Below are 18,068 nucleotides of genomic sequence, written 5' to 3'. Positions count from 1 at the left end.
TTCATATCTTTCGTTTCAGAGCATTATTTGTGGAATAGATGTAGAGCACTAGCTTAATTGCTACAGTTTGTTAGCTTAGCTTTTTGCTAGTTGTCAGTGTTGGCAAAATATCAGGTTACGTTCATATCTAGTATGTATTTTAGGACAGATTACATTGTCTGAGGTAGACATTATTGTCTTTGTGTTTCAGTTTCACGCTCTTTCAACTCATATCTTGGGAACATGGAGATCATGCTTTGAGGGTTGTTGATGTGAAGGCGTTTAACTTGCTGTCATAATAGGCACAGTAACACATACGGAGGACAGTATAACAGCCATTCAACTCTGTAACTGTTTTAAAGTCACTATTGAAAGATCCCAGAAATGTTCCATACACACAAGGGAGGCTGGTCTCAAACAATCCCGCAGGTGGTCGGCAAACCCTCAACCTTTTGGTCCGTACCCTTGAGTGGCATCGACTGTGTGACAAAATCATGCTGAAGTGGCAAATATCCTCTTTATATCGATATCCTCGTTAATAAACATAGGGTCACTACAGTTTGTTACTTGTTTGTGTGTGTCATTACGGCCAGCTGTTTTTATCCACAGAAGATGGTTAAATGGAAACACCCTAGCGGGAAATTGTCACATCTATTTTCTATGCAAACTTTCTAAATGTAGATCTAAAAAAAAAAAAACACTGGACAAGTTAATTGAAACATAACTACTGTCACCCTTTGGCCAAGAGTGAATTTCCTATTGTGCTAATGGTTAAGATGCCTGGTTCCCCTGTGACTGGTTCCCCCTGTGGGAAACCAGTCATCATAAAGAGGAGACCAAGGCAAGCGTACATTCTTCTTTAATTAACAAAAGAACACTGAACAAACTATCAAAACAACAAAACGAACCGTGAAGCTAATATGCGTAGTGCAGAACAGGCAACTAAACATAGACCAAGAACCCACAAAATACCCAAGGGAATATGGCTACCTAAACATGGTTCCCAATCAGAGATGACGATAAACAGCTGCCTCTGAATGAGAACCAATCTAGGAAACCATAGACATATAACCACCTAGACTAGAAAAAAAAAATCTAGACATGCAACAACCCCCTAGACAATACAAAAACTAAAAACAGACCACCCTCGTTACACCCTGACCTAACCAAAATAATAAAGAAAACAAAGATAACTAAGGTCAGGGCGTGACAGGTTCAGACCCCAGAGTCCATATTCCCATGCCAACTTTTCTGAAAAACATTTACTCCATATCTGACAAACATGGAATTAGCTAAGCCTTTAATTTGGGCTGAGTAGTGTTTACAGCACAGAAACCACAAACACCCTTCCGTTGGGACATAGCCAGTGTATTTTCTTTCAACCACAAACCTATTATTAGAAAGAAGAGCCTAAATCTCCAGATGTTGCGTGTCAGTCTGTCTCGGAGCCGGAATAATGAAAACAGAAAGACAGATTTCCGTTCTTTACAGTTGCCACTATGCATTGGGGGCTGGTAGTGTTCTCCTGGCATCTGCCAAACCTAGATTTGTCCGTTGGACTGCCAGATGGTGGAGTATGATTCATCACTACAGAGAACGCAGGTATCCCCAAACTGGGGTAAGGGGTACAGCTGTCGGGAGCCATATAAAAATGTGATTCACAAAAAAATATATATTTGGGAAAGAAATAATAAGAATCTTCACATTTTGAAAAAGTACATTTATATTTTCTTACGCGGTCTTAATACATTTGGGTGATTTATTTTCTCTCATCTGAGTAGCTTCGTTTCACTGCCAAAAATAAAATGAAACCATCTGGTGTTCAGCGAAATAACAACAGAATGTTAAATACAGGTAGCCTAGTCAAATAATGATCATCCAATCACATGAACCGTTACTCTCTCGTGGGAAACCTTCACTCTTGCGCAGACATTTAGAAACAAAACATGACAATTTGAAAAATAAGCCACGGGAGTTTTTTGAGCGAGAATAAAGACGACTTTCGAGTAACAGATACCATTAATAAGAAGGGGATAGAAGAGTCTTATATGGTGAGCTACCGAGTGGCTGGGACAGGCAAGACCCATACTATTGTGGAGGAGTGGCTAGGATAGGCAAGCCCCATACTATTGTGGAGGAGTGGCTAAGACAGGCAAGCCCCATACTATTGTGGAGGAGTGGCTGGGACAGGCAGGCCCCATACTATTGTGGAGGAGTGGCTAGGACAGGCAAGCCCCATACTATTGTGGAGGAGTGGCTGGGACAGGCAAGCCCCATACTATTGTGGAGGAGTGGCTAAGACAGGCAAGCCCCATACTATTGTGGAGGAGTGGCTAAGACAGGCAAGCCCCATACTATTGTGGAGGAGTGGCTAGGATAGGCAAGCCCCATACTACTGTGGAGGACTGGCTAGGACAGGCAAGCCCCATACTATTGTGGAGGAGTGGCTAGGACAGGCAAGCCCCATACTATTGTGGAGGAGTGGCTAGGACAGGCAAGACCCATACTATTGTGGAGGAGTGGCTAGGACAGGCAAGCCCCATACTATTGTGGAGGAGTGGCTAGGACAGGCAAGCCCCATACTATTGTGGAGGAGTGGCTAGGACAGGCAAGCCCCATACTATTGTGGAGGACTTAATTCTTCCTGCTGCCGCAGATATGGCTGGGGGAAAAGCCAAAAAACTATACAGAAAATGCCTTCATCAAACAACACTGCTTCACGACGCATCAGTGACATGGCAGGAGAGGTTTTGAAACAATTACTGCTTCGCATACAAGCCAGTGAATTCTATGCGTTACAGCTGGATGAGTAGACAGACATGGCGGTCCTGGCACAGCTCCTGGTATATATATGTCTGTTACAGCTGGATGAGTCAACAGACATAGTGGAGTGGTAACGCGCGTGCAAGCAGTTGCTCCCGATGCCACTTGGGTACGCTGCAGCACCCACCGAGAGACTCTTGGGTCCACTGCAGAATCCACCGAGAGGCTCTTGGGTCCACTGCAGCATCCACCGAGAGGCTCTTGGGTCCACTGCAGCATCCACCGAGAGGCTCTTGGGTCGACTGCAGCATCCACCGAGAGGCTCTTGCTGCCAAGGGAATGCCTGACAGCTGGAAAGAGGTTTTGGACACTACAGTAAAAATGGTTAACTTTGTGTGAAAGCAAGACCGCAAAACTTGTGTATTTTCTGCATTATGCAATGATATGGGCAGCGACCATGTAACGCTTTTACAACATACAGAAGTGCGCTGGTTATCAAGGGACAAAGTATTGACACGTTTTTTTAAAATTGAGAGATCAGCTTAAAGGTCTTTACTGACTATAATTTTCACTTGTCTGACCTCTTGCATGATGACGAGTTTCTCACACAACTTGCCTATCTGGGTGATGTTTTTTCTCGCCTGAATGATCTGAATCCTCTGTGGAGATGGGAGAATCTTCCAGAAGGACAACCATCTCTGCAGCACTCCACCAATCAGGTTTTTATGGTAAGAGTGGTCAGACGGAAGCCACTCCTCAGAAAAGGCACATGACAGCCCGCTTAGAGTTTGACAAAAGGCACCTAAAGGACTTTCAGTCCATGAGAAACAAGATTCTCTGGAAATCAAGATTGAGCTCTTTGGCCTGAATGCCAAGTGTCACATCTTTAGGAAACCTGGCACCATCACTACAGTGAAGTATGGTGGTGCCAGCGTCATGCTGTGGGGGATGTTTTTCAGCGGCAGGGACTGTGGAAAAAGTAATGGGGTCTTTAAAGTTTCCTCTGGGATGCTGGCCTTCTAGGCAGAGTTGTAAAGAAAAAGCCACATCTCAGACTGGCCAATAAAAAGAAAAGATTAAGATGTGCAAAAGATGGGCAGAGGAACTCTGCCTAGAAGTCCAGCATCCCGGGATTGCCTCTTCACTGTTGACGTTGAGACCGGTGTTTTGCGGGTACTATTTAACCTGTTGCGACGAGCAATCCCGTATCCGGAAGCGTAATTATAGCCTCAAGCTCATTACCATAACGCAACGTTAACTATTCATGAAAATCGCAAATGAAATGAAATAAATATATTGGCTCACAAGCTTAGCCTTTTGTTAACAACACTGTCATCACAGATTTTCTAAAAATGCTTTTCAACCATAGCTACACAAGCATTTGTGTAAGAGTATTGATAGCTAGCATAGCATTAAGCCTAGCATTCAGCAGGCAACATTTTCACAAAAACAAGAAAAGCATTCAAATAAAATAATTTACATTTGAAGAACTTCGGATGTTTTCAATGAGGAGACTCTCAGTTAGATAGCAAATGTTCAGTTTTTCCAAAAATATTATTTGTGTAGGAGAAATCGTTCCGTTTTGTTCATCATGTTTGGCTAAGAAAAACCCCCGAAAATTCAGTCATTACAATGGCGAAATTTTTGCCAAATTAACTCCATAATATCGACAGAAACATGGCAAATGTTGTTTAGAATCAATCCTCAAGGTGTTTTTCACATATCTATTCGATGATAAATCACTCGTGGCAGTTTGGTTTCTCCTCTGAACAAAATGGAAAAATGCACGCACCTGGAGATTACGCAATAGTTTCGACGGAGGACACCGAGCGGACACCTGGTAAATGTAGTCTCTTATGGTCAATTTTCCAATGATATGCCTACAAATACGCCACAATGCTGCAGACACCTTGGGGAAACGACAGAAAGTGTAGGCTCATTCCTTGCACATTCACAGCCATATAAGGAGACATTGGAACACAGCGCATTCAAAATCTGGGGTACTTCCTGTATGAAATTTCATCTTGGTTTCGCCTGTAGCATTAGTTCTGTGGCACTCACAGACAATATCTTTGCAGTTTTGGAAACGTCAGTGTTTTCTTTCCAAAGCTGTCAATTATATGCATAGTCGAGCATCTTTTCGTGACAAAATATCTTGTTTAAAACGGGAACGTTTTTCATCCAAAAATGAAATACTGCCCCCAGAGGTTCAAGAGGTTAATGAAGCTGTCAGTTGAGGACTTGTGAGGCGTCTGTTTCTCAAACTAGACACTCTAATGTACTTGTCCTCTTTCTTAGTTGTGCACCGGGGCCTCCCACTCCTCTTTCTATTCTGGTTAGAGCCAGTTTGCGCTGTTCTGTGAAAGGAGTAGTACACAGCTTTGTACGAGATCTTCAGTTTCTTGGCAATTTCTCGCATGGAATAGCCTTCATTTCTCAGAACAAGGATAGACTGACGAGTTTCAGAAGAACGTTCTTTGTTTCTGTCCACTTTGATCCTGTAATCAAACCCACAAATGCCGATGCTCCATATACTCAACTAGTCTAAAGAAGGCCAGTTTTATTGCTTCTTTAATCAGGACAGTTTTCAGCTGTGCTAACATAATTGCAAAAGGGTTTTCTAATGATAAATTAGCATTCTAAAAATATAAACTTGGATTAGCTAACATAACGTGCCATTGGAACACACATTGGATGGTTGCTGATAATGGGCCTCTGTATGCCTATGTAGATATTCCATTAAAAAATAAAATTGTCAGTTTCCAGCTACAACAGTCATTTACAACATTAACAATGTCTTCACTGTATTTCTGACCAATTTGATGTTATTTTAAAGGACCAAAAAAATGACATTTCTAAGTGACCCCAAACTTTTGAACCGAACTGTATATACCGGGTGTGTTTAATAATGACATATTATATTACTACCTTCTTCAGGAGGGTACTATAGGAGGGTACTATAGGAGGGTATTATAGGAGGGTACTGTAGGAGGGTATTATAGGAGGGTACTATAGAAGGGTATTATATTACTACCTTCTTCAGGGTGGATATATACTGAGTTTGTTTAATAATTCTGTGACTGTTTATCATTTGTTCTTTTGTGTCAACAGAGTCAAGCAGTAGAAACTATGACGACTGTCCCAGAGACAGATCCACACTGCTGATGTTGTTCATCCCTGCTGGAGGCTTGGTTATTTTCCTCATATTCCTTTACTTTCGACGCAAACGGAAAGCCACATCTAAATCACAAAATATGACAGAAATAACTGGGCGTAAACGAAATTGTGACAAGAACACTAGTCCTCTAGAGGCAAGGACATCCAACTGCGAATCGGACGTCTCACCTCCAAGCCCAGTACATGAAGTTTAAGAGACTCCTTGTTCATTCTCTGCCAAGTCCAACGTGTGTTTCTGGTCTAGTAGCATCATGGTAACATCCTTCCTGGAGCTGAGAATGCTGGAAATCCAGTTGTCAGTCTGACAGTAACAACGAATCACAGTTTCATTAGGTGGTGGTAACATTAAATGACTATTTTTCTCTCCATTGCCCAACATGGGTCAGATTACTGGAAAGAGAACCAGACACAAAGCTTCTATTGAGAGACCTGAGGGGAAACAGTCTGACAGATTTGGTGGGAGGGGCCTCAAACACAATCCAGAACAGTGTTTATGGGAAATGAGTGGGAAATGCCAGTTGTGCATTGAAAGTATTCAGAACCCTTGACTTTTTCGACATTTTGTTACATTACAGCCTTATTGTCCTCATCAATCTACACACAATATCCCATAATGACAAAGTAAAAACAGGTTTTAATACATTTTGGCAAATGTATTAAAATAAAAAAATTAAAAAACAGATAGCTTCTTTACGTAAGTATTCAGACCCTTTGCTATGAGACACTAAATTGAGTTAAGGTGCATCCTGTTTCCATTGATCATCCTTGAGACATCCGTGAAGACTCGAGGCTGTAGTCACTGCCACAGTTGCTTCAACAAAGTACTGAGTAAAGGGTCTGAATACTTATGTTAATGTGATATTTCAGTGGGTTTTTTATTCTAAAATCCTGTTTTGGCTTTGTCATTATGTGTTTTTGTGTTTAGATATTTTTTAGATATTTTTTTTAATCAATTTTAGAATAAGGCTGTAACGTAACAAAATGTAGAAAAAGTCAAGGGGCACACCAGTATTGTTCAATATTTGCCCATTTATTATTTTTACAAATCTTCAATCTCCTTCAAATTGGTTGTTGATCATTGCTTGTTTATCTTCCCTTAACCTTACCATCCCTTACCTAATTGGATAAACTAATGGACAGCAACTCTTAGGCTTCTACTTCCAGTTTATACATTCTATATACATTTTACGGACACTGTATAGTTTAAAATAGTTCTCTTTTGTCCCATCCTTCAGCTCCCCTCAACCCCTCCCATCTATCTCTGAACACCATCCAGTCCCACCCTTCAGCTCCACTCAACCCCTCCCATCTATCTCTGAACACCATCCAGTCCCATCCTTCAGCTCCGCTCAACCCCTCCCATCTATCTCTGACCACCATCCAGTCCCATCCTTCAGCTCCCCTCAACCCCTCCCATCTATCTCTGAACACCATCCAGTCCGATCCTTCAGCTTCCCTCAACCCCTCCCATCTATCTCTGAACACCATCCAGTCCTTCAGCTCCACTCAACCCCTCCCATCTATCTCTGAACACCATCCAATCCCACCCTTCAGCTCCACTCAACCCCTCCCATCTATCTCTGAACACCATCCAGTCCTTCAGCTCCACTCAACCCCTCCCATCACTCTCTGAACACCATCCAGTCCTTCAGCTCCACTCAACCCCTCCCATCACTCTCTGAACACCATCCAGTCCTTCAGCTCCACTCAACCCCTCCCATCACTCTCTGAACACGATCCAGTCCGATCCTTCAGCTTCCCATCTACAGTGCCATGCGAAAGTATTCGGCCCCCTTGAACTTTGCGACCTTTTGCCACATTTCAGGCTTCAAACATAAAGATATAAAACTGTATTTTTTTGTGAAGAATCAACAACAAGTGGGACACAATCATGAAGTGGAACGACATTTATTGGATATTTCAAACTTTTTTAACAAATCAAAAACTGAAAAATTGGGCGTGCAAAATTATTCAGCCCCCTTAAGTTAATACTTTGTAGCGCCACCTTTTGCTGCGATTACAGCTGTAAGTCGCTTGGGGTATGTCTCTATCAGTTTTGCACATCGAGAGACTGACATTTTTTCCCATTCCTCCTTGCAAAACAGCTCGAGCTCAGTGATGTTGGATGGAGAGCATTTGTGAACAGCAGTTTTCAGTTCTTTCCACAGATTCTCGATTGGATTCAGGTCTGGACTTTGACTTGGCCATTCTAACACCTGGATATGTTTATTTTTGAACCATTCCATTGTAGATTTTGCTTTATGTTTTGGATCATTGTCTTGTTGGAAGACAAATCTCCGTCCCAGTCTCAGGTCTTTTGCAGACTCCATCAGGTTTTCTTCCAGAATGGTCCTGTATTTGGCTCCATCCATCGTCCCATCACTTTTAACCATCTTCCCTGTCCCTGCTGAAGAAAAGCAGGCCCAAACCATGATGCTGCCACCACCATGTTTGACAGTGGGGATGGTGTGTTCAGCTGTGTTGCTTTTACGCCAAACATAACATTTTGCATTGTTGCCAAAAAGTTCAATTTTGGTTTCATCTGACCGGAGCACCTTCTTCCACATGTTTAGTGTGTCTCCCAGGTGGCTTGTGGCAAACTTTAACCAACACTTTTTATGGATATCTTTAAGAAATGGCTTTCTTCTTGCCACTCTTCCATAAAGGCCAGATTTGTGCAATATACGACTGATTGTTGTCCTATGGACAGAGTCTCCCACCTCAGCTGTAGATCTCTGCAGTTCATCCAGAGTGATCATGGGCCTCTTGGCTGCATCTCTGATCAGTCTTCTCCTTGTATGAGCTGAAAATTTAGAGGGACGGCCAGGTCTTGGTAGATTTGCAGTGGTCTGATACTCCTTCCATTTCAATATTTTCGCTTGCACAGTGCTCCTGTGGATGTTTAAAGCTTGGGAAATCTTTTTGTATCCAAATCCGGCTTTAAACTTCTTCACAACAGTATCTCGGACCTGCCTGGTGTGTTCCTTGTTCTTCATGATGCTCTCTGCGCTTTTAACGGACCTCTGAGACTATCACAGTGCAGGTGCATTTATACGGAGACTTGATTACACACAGGTGGATTGTATTTATCATCATTAGTCATTTAGGTCAACATTGGATCATTCAGAGATCCTCACTGAACTTCTGGAGAGAGTTTGCTGCACTGAAAGTAAAGGGGCTGAATAATTTTGCACGCCCAATTTTTCAGTTTTTGATTTGTTAAAAAAGTTTGAAATATCCAATAAATGTCGTTCCACTTCATGATTGTGTCCCACTTGTTGTTGATTCTTCACAAAAAAATACAGTTTTCTATCTTTATGTTTGAAGCCTGAAATGTGGCAAAAGGTCGCAAAGTTCAAGGGGTCCGAATACTTTCGCAAGGCACTGTATCTCTGAACACCATCCAGTCCTTCAGCTCCACTCAACCCCTCCCATCTATCTCTGAACACCATCCAATCCCACCCTTCAGCTCCACTCAACCCCTCCCATCTATCTCTGAACACCATCCAGTTTTGATTCCTATTGGCCGTATATTTTTCAACTGTGCTGTGATGTTTCACAAAAGTTCTGAACCGTTCTATATTCAAACTTTCTACATATTGTAAATTAGAGATAAATATGTTTGCTAAGAGTATTATACTATTATTTCAATTAACTATAACTTTTAAAATCACCCAGCAGGGCTATTTGCAGAGCTAGCTCCAGGTAAATATTGCAATTCTACAGCCATTCCTGGACCTGTGACTAAAAACAAGCTACATAAGGACAGCACAAAAACAAATGATCTAATGATTCTGTCTCTTCGCAGAAAAATCTGCAGAGCTGGGATGGTTGTATCCCCCATATAAATAACATTCCATTGGTTACAAGAATTGTTTATAATAGTTCAAATTGGAAAAACTCTTAAAGTTTTGAATCCAGCATTTGTGTATCAGTTCATAAACCATGTGCCATAGAATTTGCGCATTGAACATTTCTTCCCAACAATTTTGCAAATCCATATTGCACAGCTGTCAATGTTTTTGGTCCTTAATTGAAATTGAAATGTTTATTTATATAATTTTATTCTTTAATGCAGGGTCGAAAGTAAAGTTCCTTACCTTTTTGCCCTCCTTCCACTTTCCTCTTGCATTTTTTTGCAATAAATTGGTACCAATTTTGAGTGGAGCAGACATTTCCATCTTTTTGTTGTTGTGTGTGAACTAACTCCACCTGTCCTATTTATGATGATACCGATTTCTTTTTATTTTAATTGTTTTATATTTAATCAATTTGTATATTTGAGTTTATATTTGTTGTAATATTAGTTCTGTGTTTTCTGTTGGATTAAACTGAAATTGCAATCAAAGCCGATTAGTAAGAAAGTCTCAAGAATGTAAGAATGTCTCACCCCATGTTAAAGAATGGCATTTTTCCCTTTATTCAGATTAGAAGTATGGCTTGTTTGAAAAATAGCAATATTTTGGAGATTATTTTTATTTCCAAATAACCTAAAGTGAGAGGGTGTAATGTGAATAAAGGGAAGAAGGCCATTCTTGAACATGGGGTGAGACATTCTTACTAATCGGCTTTTCAAGACGATTTATGTCATAACTGTAACTAGGCCATTGGATTGTTTTTGTTTCAGTCTTGTTACACGTCCTTTTACTGTCACAACCTGTGGGTTAGGGTGAAACCAGACAATGTAATACAAGGAGTCAGCCTGAGGTCAACAAAACAACAGTATTGACTGTCTGACTTGGCTTTAGCCAGACAATAGTTTCCCAGGCTTTAGCCAGACAAAAGTGATCTAGACAGACAGGTTGCCTCCAACAATGTTTTTATTTAATAGATGTATTTTTTTAGGTGGTAGATCAGCTTCAATATTGCAAATAGATACCTATATAACGTAGGTAGATGAGGTACATACCTTTATAACGTAGGTAGATGACGTGCATACCTACATAACGTAGGTAGATGACTTAATGACGCAGTGGAAAACTTTGCTCTAGACGTGCAACACAGCATTCCTAACCTCGCCCACAATGTCTGCTGTGTGGATCGAGCAGTCAACAAGTCGAGTAGTCATTTGAAGGAGTAAGAACATTTCAGCGAGACAACTCAAAAGGTGATCCATTTACCCCCAAGATAATGGGATTCATTGTCCTTGATAATCAGCTGTTCTCTGTCGTGGGTGATGTTGGCGATTGCGACATGGTCGATGCAGCGGTACACGCTACCAAGTGCTCTATTTTTTCAGATGTTGTCCCACCGGAGTTACACATGTCATGACGGGGCCCTTTCAAGGTGTAGATCGTGGCTAAGGAACAGTTATGTTGAGTGTGTTTAATGTAGTGACCCTTATAAAGGACAGGAAACACACATAACTAGATCTCTGAATGTGTACATTTCTCAATTATGGGGTTTGCATCTAATTATTGTATAAAATGAATGAGTAAAGATGAAACTATTTGTGAACTGACGTAATGTAATGTTAAACTTTAATTTGAGAGAATTGTATTCCCTGTAAACTAGTCAGGCGCCACGTACCCGTGAGCACAGACATGATCAGGTGTCACGGAACCACCCTTTTGTTATTGTTACGAATAAAACCCACTCCTGAGGAAATTCACATCAGACAAAGCAAAACCCAGCGTGAGCTGAGGTTGCAAATGGTTGAATTTCTAAGACTAGAAAACCATACCAAGTGGAGCATTGAAATGGTTCAACTCTGAGACTATCGATCCCTACAGAATAAGAGCAAATCTTAGATATCATTAATAGACTTCAGCTAGAAATTATGTAAACCTAGGGTGAAAATACAGATAACCGCCAAAACATATATTCTAAAAACAATGGACGCCTGACGTATCCAATACAACAGACACTATCCCGAGCCGCTGATAAAGCTACAACCATGAAAGACGTTGTGACTTCTGGGGATGTAACCAGAAAGTCTCTGATGAACTGACTCTCCAGCAGACGGACCGACGATTCCAACAGAGAAGACAACAATGACATACGGCCGGAAATATATTTATTGCAATTATTCCTGAATGAGCGGCTGTTCATGTGCAAAGGATTAGTATTTCAATGAATATAATTACCCACTGCCCACACCCCCTTTCCTTTACCCACCAAGCCGTCATATTGGTTTAGCCCACTACGGAATCTTCCCTATCATTTGTTAGTAACTAATATCTACTGTTTGTTTATGCATTTCTGTGATTATTTAGTTAGTAAATAAATGATTAAGCCAATTGGTGTATGGATGATTCGTGGTTTAGTCTGGGTTCGTGCAGATAACCAACAATTCTAAGATGTTTGAAATGAGACTGACGTGAGGTAAAGAATAATTAATTAATTAGAAGACTAATTGATCAGATATTAAAATATCTGAAGAGTTATATTCAGACAATTATAACTTTGAAGATTTTCCGTGGTGCCCCGACTTCCTAGTTAATAAAATGTACATGATTAGTTTAATCACGTAATAATAATTACAGAGAATTGATTTGATTAAATAACAGTCTTCACATTTAATGATAGCCAGAGACACGACACACAGTAATAGCGTCACTGCTATTAGCTTCACGACATACTATGGAACGCCGTTTGGGTCTTTGTGTATCAAAACAGATACACGTCAAATAACACTATTTGACGTGTTAAATAAGCTTTTAATTTGAAACGTCAAAAAACGGCCAACACCGGCCACGAACGATGTGTTTACAATACCGCGTTGGTAATGAAGTATCGACGGCAACTTCTGGCGTAGCTAGCTTGCTTTAGCTTGATAGCTAGGTAGTAACAATACAACTAACCTGAAAACAATGACCAGTAGAAACTTCAGTCATTTTCATTATTCTTAGCAATGATTTAGGAATCCTTGTGACTAAGTATTAGCTAGGTAGCCACTTGTTGTTCACCTGTTGATATTGAACTTCAGTTCATGAAAATAAATAGCTAGCCAGTGTCGTGGCAGAATCAGAATTCTTTAGGTAACATTTATAAATAAGATGTTTTATTCATTTTATTGCATGCTTATGTGAGATATTTGTCATTAGAATGTCTTCTTTCGGATAATACTGTTTGCAGTTTGCAGTTATCCCATTCCTGCTAGGACTAAGTTACATTGGGCCCCAGAGAGGCCCCAGAGAGGGGAAAGGTTAGTCTTATCTGTGAATGTCTCTGTAAACTATTCCTTAACCATGTGAATGGATGGTGTGATAAATGGGGAACCAGATAGGTGGCTCCACAATGTCTGTGTGCCAGTCACTGTCTCTCTGTGATCTTGTGCAGGAGGGGGTGTATTTGATATATGCCATTGGAAGAGGTAGTGTTTTTGGTTCTGAGTGGTACCAAGAGCGAGATAAGAACATAGTTTAGGAGAACAAAGCTGAATGATAATTTATAGCCAATGCTGTCTGGCTATGTGTGTCTTTGCTATAAAGGATCTCAGTTGCAATGTGTAAGCACTCTCAGATAATTAATTTATAGACACTGAATTGATCTGAGAGTCACAGGGTTGTGATGGAGCTCATAATTAAAGATGGACTTTATGATAACTCTGTCTTGTGTGTGGTTTGCTCTCTTGTGATTTGGTAATACAGGAAATTTCCACTACACCAGCTACTTAACCGTGTTAACCAAAGCTAACATTATAAGCAGCCAACTAGCTTCATCTGGCTAGTGAGGGTCAACCGGACATGGCCATGTGTTGTGAAGCTAGCCACAATAAGGATTAGGCACAGTAGTGGAATTTGCGGTTTGCCTTCAAAATAAAAGTACCTCTTTGAACGTGATGCAGAAGGTAAAAATTGGTGGAATCTTGCCATATTTAGACTAGATACTGTTAAACAAGGTTGGAATGTGAAGCAATGAAATGGGGTATCAGTCTACTTGGTGACACAACTGTGAAGCGTTTACGCAAATATTAGCGTTGTAGCTCTTATCGCGAGACTGTGACTGAGTGAAATCACCTCCCCAGTCAGCCTATTGTGTGTATTGACATTCATGTTGCACTGTACAGCTTTACCTAAGGATTGAGGATCAATGAAATGGAGTATCAGTCTACTCAATACCCAATATATTTTTTTCCTCAGAGTTAACAAGATGGTGCTGATAGAGATGTCAGTTTCGCTTCTCGTCCTTAGGAAACTGTGCAGTATTTTGTTTTTTTATGTATTATTTCTTACATTGTTAGACCAGAAAACCTTAAGTGTTGTTACATACAGCCAGGAAGAACTATTGGATATCAGAGAGACGACAACTTACCAGCACTACGACCAGGAATACGGCTTTTCCAAAGCGGATCCTTTGTCTGCCTCTCCCAGGGCATTTGAACTGATTCCAGAAGCCCACCCAAAACAACGCCGCCGGAGGAGAGGGAGCCTGAGCGGTCTTCTAGTGACGCTTTGGAGGCGTGCACACCACCCACCGCTTCCGAGTATATTACTCGCTAATGTCCAGTTCCTAGTTAACAAAGTCAACGAATTCAGGGCTAGAGTTGCTTTCCAAAGAGATATCCGGGATTGTAACATACTCTGTTTCACGGAAACATGGCTAGCTTGGGATATGCTGTCGGAGTCGGTACAGCCCACGGGATTTTCAGTGCATCACGCCGACAGGAATAAACATCTCTCCGGTAAGAAGAAGGGCGGGGTGTATTTTTCATGATTAACGACTCATGGTGTAATCGTAACAACATACAGGAACTCAAGACCTTTTGTTCACCCTGACCTAGAATTCCTCACAATCAAATGCCGAACGTATTATCTCCCAAAATAACTCTCCTCGGTTATTGTCACAGCGGTGTCTATCCCCCATAAACTGATACCACGACGGCCCTCAAGGAACTTCACTGGACTTTATGCAAACTGGAAACCATATATCCTGATGCTGCATTTATTATAGCTGGGGATTTTAACAAAGCTAATTTGAGAACAAGGCTACCTAAATTCTATTCACTCATGTACTGCATATCGAATGCAGTACACGAGCGAGTAACACTCTCGACCATTGCTACTCTAACTTCCACGATGCATACAAGGCCCTCCCCCGCCCTCCTTTTGGCAAATCTGACCATGACTCCATCTTGTTGCTCCCTTCCTATAGGCAGAAACTAAAACAGGAAGCGCACGTCCTTAGGTCTATCCAACTCTGGTTTGACCAATCGGATTCTACGCTTCAAGATTGTTTCGATCACGTGGACTGACATATACGCTGACCCGTTGAGGACGTTTGTAAGGAAGTGTATGAGATTGTTGTACCTGCTGTTACTATTAAAACCTTCCCTAACCAGAAACCGTGGATGGATGGCAGCATTCGCTCTAAACTGAAAGCACGTTCCACCGCATTTAATCATGGTAAGGCGACTGGGAATATGGCCAAATACAAACAGTGTAGTTACTCCCTCCATAAGGCAATCCAACAGGCAAAACGTCAGCATAGAGACAAAGTGGACTTGCAATTCAACGGCTCAAACACGAGACGTATGTGGCAGGGTCTACAGACAATCACGGATTACAAACAGAAAACCAGCCCCTTCGTGGACATCGACGTCTTGGTTCCGGACGAGCTAAACACCTTCTTCGCCAGCTTTGAGGATAATACAGTGCCACCGACACGACCCGCTACTAAAGACTGTGGGCTTTCCTTCTCCGTGGCCGATGTGAGTAAAATATTTTAAAGTGTTAACCTTCGTAAGGCTGCCAACCCAGACGGCATCCCAACCCTGACGTCCTCAGAGCATGCGCAGACCAGCTGGCTGGGTGGGGTGTTTAGGGACATATTCAATCAAACCTTATCCCAGTTTGGGATAGGGATTGATTGAATATGTCCGTTAACACCTGAACTAAATGACTATCGCCCCGTAGCACTCACTTCTGTCATCATGAAGTGCTTTGAGAGACTAGTCAAGGCCCATATCACCTACACCCTACCTGACACCCTAGACCCACTCCAATTTGCTTACCGCCCCAATAGGTCCACAGACGATGAAATCGCCATCACAATGCACACTGCCCTATCCCATCTGGACAAGAGGAATACCTATGTGAGAATGCTGTTCATTGACTACAGCTCAGCATTCAACACCATAGTACCCTCCAGACTCATCATTAAGCTTGAGACCCTGGGTCTCGACCCTGCCCTGTGCAATTGGGTCATGGACTTCAAGACGGGTCGCCCCCAGGTGGTGAAGGTAGGAAACTATCTATTCAATTATGGCATAATTCTACTATTTGTATTCATTTGCATCACTGTCAATGACATACTTTTATTTTGAGGGCTAACCGCAAAGTCCACTATTGTGGCTAATCCTTATGTGGCTAGCTTCACATAGATGGGTCCAACCAGCATTAATCAAATGAGAACTGTCGTATAAATTATTATTAATGATGAATAATTATTTTAGATGATGACACCTAGCTTTATAGTTAGCTAGCTAACGATAGCTACTGAAACAGATGTCATTTTTCTATGTTTTTGGGGGAGAACATTGTTTGCATCCATGCGTTAGCTTTTTAAAAAAATGACCAGCACTGTAGGTGCGAGACAACTTTACCAGCATCATAGCATACAGCATCATAGCATACAGCATCATAGCATACAGCATCATAGCATACTTATCGATGAATCCTTGTGACATATGAAATACGAGTGATAGTGTAATCAATGTAAAAACTTTTTAAAAAACCATTTATGAACGTGTTAAATTATTATGTGATGTGCAGTCATATTCAGGTCCTAATTGGTCAACAAGCGTAATTGACACGTCAAATAGTATTCAATAGTCTATCTTTTGACACGCAAAGACCCAAACGGCGTTCCATAGCAACGACCCAAATGGTGTTCCATAGCAACGACCCAAATGGCGTTCCATAGCAAAGACCCAAAAGGCGTTCCATAGCAACGACCCAAACGGCGTTCCATAGCAACGACCCAAACGGCGTTCCATAGCAACGACCCAAACGGCGTTCCATAGCAACGACCCAAACGGCGTTCCATAGCAACGACCCAAACGGCGTTCCATAGCAACGACCCAAACGGCGTTCCATAGCAACGACCCAAACGGCGTTCCATAGCAAAGACCCAAACGGCGTTCCATAGCAACGACCCAAACGGCGTTCCATAGCAACGACCCAAACGGCGTTCCATAGCAACGACCCAAACGGCGTTCCATAGCAACGACCCAAACGGCGTTCCATAGCAACGACCCAAACGGCGTTCCATAGCAACAACCCAAACGACGTTCCATAGCAACGACCCAAACAGCGTTCCATAGCAACGACCCAAACAGCGTTCCGTAGAAATCCTGGTTGAGAATGAAACGACTGAACAAATGAACAATGAAACAGCACAGAGAGTAAGTGAAATAAATAGGTTTTGATGTTTTAGTGGTAATGGGGACATACGTAAAGGCCAACAAAATAACTGTTTAGTCAGTGTGATGTGGTGGGTGTAGCCTTTATTTAAATAGGCATGTCAGTTAACATAATTCTTATTTATAATGACGGCCTACCCTGTGCGCCGCCCTATGGGACTCCCAATCACGACCAGATGTGATACATTCTGGAACGATTAAACTTTTACTAGAATGCTTAAAAGGCAGCTAAAATGTAAAATGCGTTTATCGGTATTGTTTTTTTTTGACGGGGGGGGGGGGGGGGGGCAAGGAAAATATCGGTATCGACCAAAAACATCATATCGGAACATCCCTGGTTAAAAAATGTAATAACAGTCCTCTGAGTATATTAGAAAAGGTTTAGTATACCTCCACTGTACCGCCATCCAGCCCTGGAGGTTTCCCGGACTTAAAGGCTTTAATTGCATCAAGACGTTCCTCCTAAGTAGGTTGGCTTTCACATGAGTCTTTCTGTGCTGCTGTTTAACAATCAACACAGTTATCTGTGGTTAGAGGAGATGGAGGAGACTGACACAAAAACATTTCCTTAAAGTACTTTGCGTCCTCTTTTCATAATATAGTTTGGTGAATAACAGGTGACTCCGTCCTTTGTAAAAAAAAAAGTTTCACAAAATTATTTTTGGTAGCATTTCTATGTTGAAGAATAAAAAAGTATTTAATTAATTTTTCCCATGCTGGCCTTCTAGGCAGAGTTCCTCTGTCCAGCGTCTGTGTTCTTTTGCCCATTTTAATCTTTTCTTTT

The 18,068-nt window shown here is 41.6% G+C and overlaps 1 protein-coding gene across 4 annotated transcripts in view; it reads left to right on the top strand.

Annotated features, from left to right (window-relative positions):
- LOC110489361 (CD276 antigen) overlaps window positions 1-18,068 on the top strand; it is a 77,055-nt gene that overhangs the window by 27,148 nt on the left and 31,839 nt on the right. For 2 of the 4 annotated variants that reach the window (XM_090228553.1, XM_090228554.1), the window contains exon 5: window positions 5,854-6,547. The exons of 1 other annotated variant lie outside the window; for it this stretch is intronic. In XM_090228553.1, coding sequence (XP_090084679.1) covers window positions 5,854-6,113 — 260 coding nt within the window. In that variant the 3' untranslated portion in view covers window positions 6,114-6,547. Of the gene's footprint in view, window positions 1-5,853; window positions 10,087-18,068 lie in introns of those variants that run through there. One more of the 4 variants, XM_036971607.2, reaches the window with a different exon arrangement.

Source organism: Oncorhynchus mykiss, chromosome 30 (genome assembly GCF_057628025.1).
Source record: "Oncorhynchus mykiss isolate SJ-2025 chromosome 30, ASM5762802v1, whole genome shotgun sequence".
Taxonomy (NCBI): domain Eukaryota; kingdom Metazoa; phylum Chordata; class Actinopteri; order Salmoniformes; family Salmonidae; genus Oncorhynchus; species Oncorhynchus mykiss.
The sequence above is the reverse complement of the archived record's forward strand: the minus strand, read 5'-3'. Positions and strand labels throughout refer to the sequence as shown.